This window comes from Kogia breviceps, chromosome 2, assembly GCF_026419965.1.
Source record: "Kogia breviceps isolate mKogBre1 chromosome 2, mKogBre1 haplotype 1, whole genome shotgun sequence".
NCBI lineage: Eukaryota > Metazoa > Chordata > Mammalia > Artiodactyla > Physeteridae > Kogia > Kogia breviceps.
This window is the reverse complement of record NC_081311.1, coordinates 10596181-10606821: the sequence shown is the minus strand read 5'-3', so window position 1 is coordinate 10606821 and position 10641 is coordinate 10596181. Positions and strand designations below refer to the sequence as shown.

Genomic DNA, 10641 nt, shown 5'->3' with positions numbered 1-10641 from the left:
ATACACCTTCACGGCTCTACGTGCATATCTTTGAGAACCTTCTTTTTTTATCTGAAAGAAAAACTAAACAAGATTTTTTAAAGCTAAACTAGACATTTTATTTAAATGGTATAATGTAAAATACTAGCCTTTGGGCTTAAATAATTTTATTAATGGTGGTGCATGTTAGTTAGATTTCTCATTTATTTAGGCTGCCTCTTGGCAAGAGAGAAGTTGCTTTGCTTTGCTTTTTACTTAAACTTTAACACTTTTTGTTAGGGGCTGGCAAGGTTTAATTGCTTATGGATGTCATTCGCTGGTGGTAGTGATTGATTCCAGTACTGCTCAAACGCTCCAAGTTTTAGAAAAACATAAAGCTGATGTTGTCAAGGTAAGTCAGATCCCACTTTGACCCTGTAACATATTGTCTATTCTAAGGTTTTAAATATCGCTAGAATCTCAGTAAGTCATATGTACGCATGTTGAATAGGTTTTAAGTATGATAATCTATTTGGGGTAGCCTAGTATTTCCATATATAATGTCACATCAGGATGAGCTAGTATGGCTCAGATGAGCTAGAATGAGCTAAAATGCTAGTTCTTAGGTCATTTCAAAGCTGGTGGAAAACAACTAATTCTACCATGTACTGGACCACTCATTCACTCATTAATTTTGAGCACCTAACATGTGCTAAGGATATAGAGAGGAAAGCCCTCAAGCAATTCATTGTCTAGTGAGGAAGAATGAAAGGAAAACACACAAATACAGTGTGGTAAGTGAGACCTGCCTAATATGCTGTGGAAAGACAAAGGAACTACAGGTCACCTCGTTTTAGGGATCAGAGGAGGGTCTCAGAAGTCTTTTCATTTTAGGGACTGGTAAACAGTAGTTGGCCAAGTGAAAATTGGGAGAGGTGCACTGCAGGAAAAAGGGAGGATATACACAAAGGGAAGTAATATGTGTAAGGATGGCTAAAAGATGGGATACACAAGTAGGAGTGATGAAAGAAGGCAGCTGGAGAAATTCACCTGCCCCAAAAGGTTTGTAAGATTATGAAGGAATCTGGATTTTTTTTTTTTGGCGGTACGCGGGCCTCTCACTGTTGTGGCCTCTCCCGTTGCGGAGCACAGGCTCCCGACGCACAGGCTCAGCGGCCATGGCTCACGGGCCTAGCCGCTCTGCGGCATGTGGGATCTTCCCGGACCGGGGCACGAACCCGTGTCCCCTGCATTGGCAGGCGGACTCTCAACCACTGTGCCACCAGGGAAGCCCAGGAATCTGGATTTTTAAGTAGGAGATTGATATGGTCATATTTGCCTTTTAGAAAAACTCATTCTGGCAGCAGTGGAGGGTCTGCTGGAAAAAGGCAAGACAAGGCAGTGGGATCATTTAGGAGAATTGCAGTAATTTGAGCAGGAAATTCTTAGGGCCTAAAATAAAGTGGAGGCGTGAAGGAGCTAAGAGTTAAACTTGATAGCCTTTATAGTAAACAGTCTTAAGGGAGAGTCAGAATAGAATGACTCCAAGTTTTCTGTTTGAGTAGTTGAATGGCAGTGTTGCTTTGATGAGGTGAGTGTGTGAGAAGTCATGAGTTCAAGTGTTTAACGGGCAAAGTCTGAGACACCTGGGGCAATTGAATTATGCTGATCTGAAATTTTAGGGGAGATGTTACAATTGGAGATAGAGATTTGGGGTCTTTTTCATTGTTAACAGCTTTACTGAGATATTCATACCATTTAAATTCACCCATTTAAAGCGTACAATTCCCTGGCTTTCAGTATATCCACAGAGTTGTGTAGCTGTCACCACAGTCAGTTTGATAACCCCCAAAAGAAACCCTGTACCCATTAGCAGTTGCTACCCATGCCTTTTCCCCATCCCCTTCATCCCTAGGCGGCCACTAATCTACTTTCTGTCCTCTAGATTTGTCTGTTCTAGACATTTCAAATAAATGAGATGATACAATACGTGCCTGGCTTCTCTCACCTAGAATAATGTTTTCAAGGTTCATCCATGCCATATGTCAGTACTCTGTTCCTTTTTATTGCTGAATAATATTCCACTGTATGAAATACAACATTTATTTATTGATGGACATTTGGGTATTTCCCACTTTTTAGGTATTATGAATAATACTGCTGTGAACATTTGTGCACAGTCTGTTTGTGTGAACCTATGTTTTCATTTCTCTGGGTATATGCCTAGGATTAGAATTGCTGACTCATGGTAACTCTGTGTTTAACTTTTTGAGGAACTGCCAGACCATTTTCCAAAGAGGCTGCACTATTGTACATTCCTACAGCAGTGTATGAGGGCTCCAATTTCTCCTTATCCTGAACAACACTTGTTATTATGTGTCCTTTTGATTGTAGCCATCCTAGCAGATATGAAGTGGTTCTCATTGTGGTTTTGGTTTGCATTTCCCTGATGGCTAATGATGTTTAGCATCTTTTCATGTGTTTTTTGTCCATTTGTATATCTTCTTTGAGAAGTGTCTGTTCATTCCTTTGCCCATTTTAAAATTGTTTTTTTTTTTTAAATTTTGGAGTTGTAAGAGTTCTTTATGTATTCTAGATACAACTCCCTTATCAGATATATGGTTGGCAAATATTTTCCCTCATTCTGTGAGTTATCTTTCACTTTTTTGATAGTGCCCTATGAAGCACAAAAGTTTTAAATTTTTTTTTTTTTTTCTGTGGTACGCGGGCCTCTCACTGTTGTGGCCTCTCCCGTTGCGGAGCACAGGCTCCGGACGCGCAGGCTCAGCAGCCATGGCTCACGGGCCTATCTGCTTCGCGGCATGTGGGATCTTCCCGGACCGGGGCATGAACCCGTGTCCCCTGCATTGGCAGGCGGACTCTCAACCACTGCGCCACCAGGGAAGCCCAAAAGTTTTAAATTTTGATGTAGGTATACTTTTTTTCTTTTGTTGCTGTATCCAAGAACCATTGCTCTTCCCAATGTCAATAAGATTTACACCTTTGTTTTCATCTAAGAATGTATGGTTTTAGCTATTATATTTAAATTTCAGATCCATTTTGAGTTAATTTTTGTATGTAATGTGAAGTAGAGAAAAATACAGGTGATTTTTGTTTAATACTAACATGTGTCTTGTGATCTTTTTTTTTTTTTACATCTTTATTGGAGTATAACTGTTTTACAATGGTGTGTTAGTTTCTGCTTTACAACAAAGTGAATCAGTTATAATATACATATGTTCCCATATCTCTTCCCTCCTGCGTCTCCCTCCCTCCCACCCTGCCTATCCCACCCCTTGAGGTGGTCACAAAGCACTGAGCTGATCTCCCTGTGCTATGTGGCTCCTTCCCACTAGCTATCTGTTTTACATTTGGTAGTGTATATATGTCCATGCCACTCTCTCACTTCGTCACTGCTTACCCTTCCCCCTCCCCATATCTTCAAGTCCATACTCTAGTAGGTTTGTGTTTTATTCCCATCCTACCCCTAGTCTCTTCATGACATTTTTTTTTCTTAGATTCCATATATATGTGTTAGCATACAGTATTTGTTTTTCTCCTTCTAACTTACTTCACTCTGTAGGACAGACTCCAGGTCTGTCCACCTCATTACAAATAACTCAGTTTCATTTCTTTTTATGGCTGAGTAATATTCCATTGTATATATGTGCCACATCTTCTTTATCCATTCATCTGTTGATGGACACTTAGGTTGCTTCCATGTCCTGGCTATTGTAAATAGAGCTGCAATAAACATTTTGGTACATGACTCTTTGAATTATGGTTTTCTTAGGGTATATGCCCAGTAGTGGGATTGCTGGGTTGTATGGTAATTCTATTTGTACTTTTTTAAGGAACCTCCATACTGTTCTGCATAGTGGCTATATCAATTTACATTCCCACCAGCAGTGCAAGAGTGTTCCCTTTTCTCCACACCCTCTATAGCATTTATTATTTCTAGATTTTTTTGATGATGGCCATTCTGACTGGTGTGAGATGATACCTCATTGTAGTTTTGATTTGCATTTCTCTAATGATTAATGATGTTGAGCATTCTTTCATGTGTTTGTTGGCAGTCTGTATATCTTCTTTGGAAAAATGTCTAGTTAGTTCTTCTGCCCATTTTTGGATTGGGTTGTTTGTTTTTTTGTTATTGAGCTGCATGAGTTGCTTATAAATTTTGGATATTAATCCTTAGTCAGTTGCTTCATTTGCAAATATTTTCTCCCATTCTGAGGGTTGTCTTTTGGTCTTGTTTATGGTATCCTTTGCTGTGCAAAAGCTTTTATGTTTCATTAGGTCCCATTTGTTTATTTGTGTTTTTATTTCCATTTCTCTAGGAGGTGGGTCAAAAAGGATCTTGCTGTAATTTATGTCATAGAGTGTTCTGCCTAAGTTTTCCTCTAAGAGTTTGATAGTGTCTGGCCTTACATTTAGGTCTTTAACCCATTTTGAGTTTATTTTTGTGTGTGGTGTTAGGGAGTGTTCTAATTTCATACTTTTACATGTAGCTGTCCAGTTTTCCCAGCACCACTTATTGAAGAGGCTGTCTTTTCTCCACTGTATATTCTTGCCTCCTTTACAAAGATAAGGTGACCATATGTGTGTGGGTTTATCTCTGGGCTTTCTATCCTGTTCCATTGATCTATATTTCTGTTTTTGTTCCAGTACCATACTGTCTTGATTACTATAGCTTTGTAGTATAATCTGAAGTCAGGGAGCCTGATTCCTCCAGCTTCATTTTTCATTCTCAAGATTGCTTTGGCTATTCGGGGTCTTTTGTGTTTCCATACAAATTGTGAAAATTTTTTTCTAGTTCTGTGAAAAATGCCAGTGGTAGTTTAATAGGGATTGCATTGAATCTGTAGATTGCTTTGGGTAGTGTAGTCATTTTCATAATGTTGATTCTTTCAATCCAAGAACGTAGTATATCTCTCCATCTATTTGTATCTTTAATTTCTTTCATCAGTGTCTTATAATTTTCTGCATACAGGTCTTTTGTCTCCTTAGGTAGGTTTATTCCTAGATATTTTTATTCTTTTTGTTGCAATGGTAAATGGGAGTGTTGTCTTAATTTCACTCTCCGATTTTTCATCATTAGTATATAAGAATGCCAGAGATTTCTGTGCATTAATTTTGTATCCTGCTACTTTACCAAATTCATTGATTAGCTCTAGTAGTTTTCTGGTAGCATCCTTAGGATTCTCTATGTATAGTATCATGTCATCTGTAAACAGTGACAGCTTTACTTCTTCTTTTCCGATTTGGATTCCTTTTATTTCTTTTTCTTCTCTGATTGCTGTGGCTAGAACTTCCAAAACTATGTTGAATAAGAGTGGTGAGGGCTTCCCTGGTGGCGCAGTGGTTGAGAGTCCGCCTGCCGATGCAGAGGACGCGGGTTCGTGCCCCGGTCCGGGAAGATCCCACATACCGCGGAGCGGCTGGGCCCGTGAGCCATGGCTGCTGAGCCTGCGCGTCTGGAGCCTGTGCTCCGCTACGGGAAAGGCCACAACAGTGAGAGGCCCGCGTAACGCAAAAAAAAAAAAAAAAAAAAAAAAGAGTGGTGAGAGTGGGCAACCTTGTCTTGTTCCTGATCTTAGTGGAAATGGTTTCAGTTTTTCACCGTTGAGAACGATGCTGGCTGTGGGTTTGTCATATATGACCTTTATTATGTTGAGGAAAGTTCCCTCTATGCCTACTTGCTGCAGGGTTTTTATCAAAAATGGGTGTTGAATTTTGTCGAAAGCTTTCTCCTCTGCATCTATTGAGATGATCATATGGTTTTTCTCCTTCAGTTTGTTGATACGGTGTATCACGTTGATTGATTTGCGTATATTGAAGAATCCTTGCATTCATGGGATAAACCCCACCTGATCATGGTGTATGATCCTTTTAATGTGCTGTTGGATTCTGTTTGCTAGTATTTTGTTGAGGATTTTTTCATCTATGTTCATCAGTGATATTGGCCTGTAGTTTTCTTTCTTTGTGACATCTTTGTCTGGTTTTGGTATCAGGGTTGTGGTGGCCTCATAGAATGAGTTTGGGAGTGTTCCTCCCTCTGCTATCTTTTGGAAGAGTTTGAGAAGGATAGCTGTTAGCTCTTCTCTAAATGTTTGATAGAATTCACCTGTGAAGCCATCTGGTCCTGGGCTTTTGTTTGTTGGAAGATTTTTAATCACAATTTCAATTTCAGTGCTTGTGATTGGTCTGTTCACATTTTCTATTTCTTCCTGGTTCAGTCTCGGAAGGTTGTGCATTTCTAAGAATTTGTCCATTTCTTCCAGGTTGTCCATTTTATTGGCATACAGTTGCTTGTAGTAATCTCTAATAATCTTTTGTGTTTCTGCAGTGTCCATTGAATCTTCTCCTTTTTCATTTCTAATTCTATTGATTTCAGTCTTCTCCCTTTTTTTCCTGATAAGTCTGGCTAATGGTTTATCAATTTTGTTTATCTTCTCAAAGAACCAGCTTTTAGTTTTATTGATCTTTGGTATTGTTTCCTTCATTTCTTTTTCATTTATTTCTGACCTGATCTTTATGATTTCTTTCCTTCTGCTAAATTTGGGGGTTTTTTGTTCTTCTTTCTCTAATTGCTTTAGGTGCAAAGTTAGGTTGTTTATTTGAGATGTTTCCTGTTTCTTAGGTATTGCTATAAACTTCCCTCTTAGAACTGCTTTTGCTGCATCCCATAGGTTTTGGGTCTTCGTGTCTCCATTGTCATTTGTTTCTAAGTATTTTTTGATTTCCTCTCTGATTTTTTTCAGTGATCACTTCGTTATTAAGTAGTGTATTGTTTAGCCTCCATGTGTTGGTATTTTTTACAGATCTTTTCCTGTACTTGATATCTAGTCTCATAGGGTTGTGGTTGGAAAAGATACCTGATACGATTTCAATTTTCTTAAATTTACCAAGGCTAGATTTGTGACCCAAGATATGATCTATCCTGGAGAATGTTCCATGAGCACTTGAGAAAAATGTGTATTCTGTTGTTTTTGGATGGAATGTCCTATAAATATCAATTAAGTCCATCTTGTGTAATGTATCATTTAAAGCTTATGTTTCCTTATTTATTTTCATTTTGGATGATCTGTCCATTGGTGAAAGTGGGGTGTTAAAGTCCCCTACTATGATTGTGTTATTGTCGATTTCCCCTTTTATGGCTGTTAGTATTTGCCTTATGTATTGAGGTGCTCCTGTGTTGGGTGCATAAATATTTACAATTGTTATATCTTCTTCATGGATCGATCCATTGATCATTATGTCTTTGTCCTTGTAATAGTTTTTATTTTAAAGTCTATTTTGTCTGATATGAGAATTGCTACTCCAGCTTTCTTCTGATTTCCATTTGCATGGAATATCTTTTTCCATCCCCTCACTTTCAGTCTGTATGTGTCCCTAGGTCTGAAGTGGGGCTCTTGTAGACAGCATATATATGGGTCTTGTTTTTGTATCCATTCAGCCAGTCTGTGTCTTTTGGTGGGAGCATTTAATCCATTTACATTTAAGGTAATTATCGATATGTATGTTCCTGTTACCATTTACTTAATTGTTTTGGGTTTGTTCTTGTAGATCTTTTCCTTCTCTTGTGTTTCTTGCCTAGAGAAGTTCCTTTAGCATTTGTTGTAGAGCTGATTTGGTCATACTGAACTCTCTCAGCTTTTGCTTATCTGTAAAGGTTTTAATTTCTTCATCAAATCTGAATGAGATCCTTGCTGGGTAGAGTAATTTTGGTTGTAGGTTTTTCTCCTTCATCACTTTAAATATGTCCTGCCACTCCCTTCTGGCTTGCAGAGTTTCTGCTGAAAGATCAGCTGTTAACCTTATGGGAATTCCCTTGTGTGTTATTTGTTGTTTTTCCCTTGCTGCTTTTAATATGTTTTCTTTGTATTTAATTTTTGATAGTTTGATTAATATGTGTCTTGGCATGTTTCTCCTTGGATTTATCCTGTATGGGACTCTGTGCTTCCTGGACTTGATTGACTATTTCCTTTCCCATATTAGGGAAGTTTTCAACAATAATCTCTTCAAATATTTTCTCAGTCCCTTTCTTTTTCTCTTCTTCTTCTGGGACCGCTATAATTCGAATGTTGGTGAGTTTAATGTTGTCCCAGAGGTCTCTGAGACTGTCCTCAGTTCTTTTCATTCTTTTTTCTTTATTCTGCTCTGCTCTAGTTATTTCCACTCTTTTATCTTCCAGGTCACTTATCCGTTCTTCTGCCTCAGTTATTCCGCTATTGATCCCATCTAGAGTATTTTAAATTTCATTCATTGTGTTGCTCATCATTGCTTGCTTCCTCTTTATTTCTTCTAGGTCCTTGTTAAATGTTTCTTGCATTTTGTCTATTCTATTTCCAAGATTTAGGATCATCTTTACTATCATTATTCTGAATTCTTTTTCAGGTAGACTGCCTATTTCCTCTTCATTTGTTAGGTCTGGTGGGTTTTTACCTTGCTCCTTCATCTGCTGTGTATTTTTCTGTCTTCTCATTTGCTTACTTACTGTGTTTGGGGTCTCCTTTCTGCAGGCTGCAGGTTCGTAGTTCCTGTTGTTTTTGGTGTCTGTCCCCAGTGGCTAAAGTTTGTTCAGTGGGTCGAGTAGGTTTCCTGGTTGAGGGGACTAGTGCCTGTGTTCTGGTGGATGAGGCTGGATCTTGTCTTTCTGGTGGGCAGGTCCATGTCTGGTGGTGTGTTTTGGGGTGTCTGTAGCCTTATTATGATTTTAGGCAGCCTCTCTGCTAATGGATGCGGCTCTGTTCCTGTCTTGCTAGTTGTTGGGCATAGGGTGTCTAGCACTATAGCTTGCTGGTCGTTGAGTGATGCTGGGTCTTGGTGTTGAGATGGAGATATCTGGGAGATTTTCACCATTTGGTATTACATGGAGCTGGGAGGTCTTTTGTGGACCAGTGTCCTGAAGCTGGTTCTCCCACCTCAGAGACACAGCCCTGATGCCTGGCTGGAGCACCAAGAGCCTTTAATCCACACGGCTCAGAATAAAAGGGAGAAAAAATAGAAAGGAGAGAAAGGAAGGAAGGAAGAAACGAGGGAAGAAAGGAAGAAATAAAGAAAAGATAAAATAAAGTAGGATAAAATAGTTATTAAAAAATAATTATTAAGAAGAAAAATTTTAGAAAGTAAAAAAAAAAAAAAAAAAAAAGCGACGGTCAGAACCCTAGGACAAATGGTGAAAGCAAAGCTATACAGACAAAATCTCACACAGAAGCACACACATACACACTCACAAAAATAGAAAAAGGGGAAAAAATAATATATCTTGCTCCCAAAGTCCACCTCCTCAACTTGGGATGATCTGCTGTCTATTCAGGTTTTCCACAGATGCAGGGCACTCAAGTTGATTGTGGAGCTTTATTCCGCTGCTTCTGAGGCTGCTGGGAGAGACCTCCCCCTCTCCTCTTTGTTTGCACAGCTCCTGGGGTTCAGCTTTGGACTTGGCCCCGCCTCTGCGCCTAGGTTGCCTGAGGACGTCTGCTCTTCGCTCAGACAGGATGGGGTTAAAGGAGCAGCTGATTCGGGGGCTCTGGTTCACTCAGGCAGGGGAGGGAGGGGTACGGATGCAGGGCGAGCCTGCGGCGGCAGAGGCCAACGTGACATTGCACCAGGCTGAGGCGTGCAGTGCGTTCTCCCGGGGAAGTTGTCCCTGGGTCCCGGGACCCTGGCAGTGGCGGGCTGCACAGGCTCCCTGGAGGGGAGGTGTGGAGAGTGACCTGTGCTCACACACAGGCTTCTTGGTGGCAGCAGCAGCCTTAGCGTCTCATGCCCGTCTCTGGGGTCCGTGCTGATAGCCGCGGCTCGTGCCCGGCTCGTGTCTCTGGAGCTCCTTTAAGCGGCGCACTTAATCCCCTTTCCTCACGCACCAGTAAACAAAGAGGCAAGAAAAAGTCTCTTGTCTCTTCGGCAGCTCCACGCCCAGTCTCTGGAGCTCCTTTAAGCGGAGAGCTTAATCTCCTCTCCTCGCGCTCCAGGAAGCAAAGAGGGAAGAAAAGGTCTCTAGCCTCTTCGGCAGCTCCAGACTTCTCCCGGACTCCCTCCCGGCTAGCCTTGGTACACTAATCCCTTCAGGCTGTGTTCAAGCAGCCAAGCCCAGTCCTCTCCCCGGAAGCCTGAGCCTCAGCTCCCAGCGCCCCCAGGGATTCTTGTGTTTTTTATTTAAAAAAAAAAAAACTGTTCTTAATGATATTACTAAAACTATGATGCACAAAATTTGTTTTTTAGAGATAAAACTGTTAACGTTATTTTCCAGTTTTATGAGAGGGATAGCCAGAGGTTTTGGTTTGCTTTTGTTTTTTTCCTTTGCAAGGTTTTTGTAGCTGTAAGTTGTCTCCTTTTAATTAGAAGAATAGAATGCAGGAAAAGATTCTGCTTAGCAATTTAGGATTTTACATGTTATGTCAGAATTAGGTTTTATGGTTATTACTATGATCAAATGATATGCCAGTGATCATACCATTTTAAGATATGGTATTCTGGAGTTTTTTACCTGAATTCTCCATATTATTCAGGTTATGCGTCATTTTTCATATTTTAAAGGCAGGAACATTGTGATGTTTTCAAAAATATTTTAATTGCAACTTTAAAAAATATCATAAATAATAAAAATGTCTGACTTTCAAGATGGAAGCTAGTTTCCTTTTTAAAAAATTTTTATTGGAGTATAGTTGATTTACT

At 39.9% G+C, this 10641-nt stretch overlaps 1 protein-coding gene across 2 annotated transcripts in view; it reads left to right on the top strand.

Annotated features, from left to right (window-relative positions):
• The window catches only part of WDR11 (WD repeat domain 11), an 86745-nt gene that overhangs the window by 26646 nt on the left and 49458 nt on the right, over positions 1 to 10641 (top strand). For both annotated transcript variants that reach the window (XM_067024520.1, XM_059051994.2), the window contains exon 2: positions 259 to 370. Coding sequence is in view for 1 of the 2 variants with exons in the window: in XM_059051994.2 (XP_058907977.1) it covers positions 259 to 370 (112 nt within the window). In the remaining variant the exon portion in view is untranslated. The remainder of the gene's footprint in view (positions 1 to 258; positions 371 to 10641) is intronic.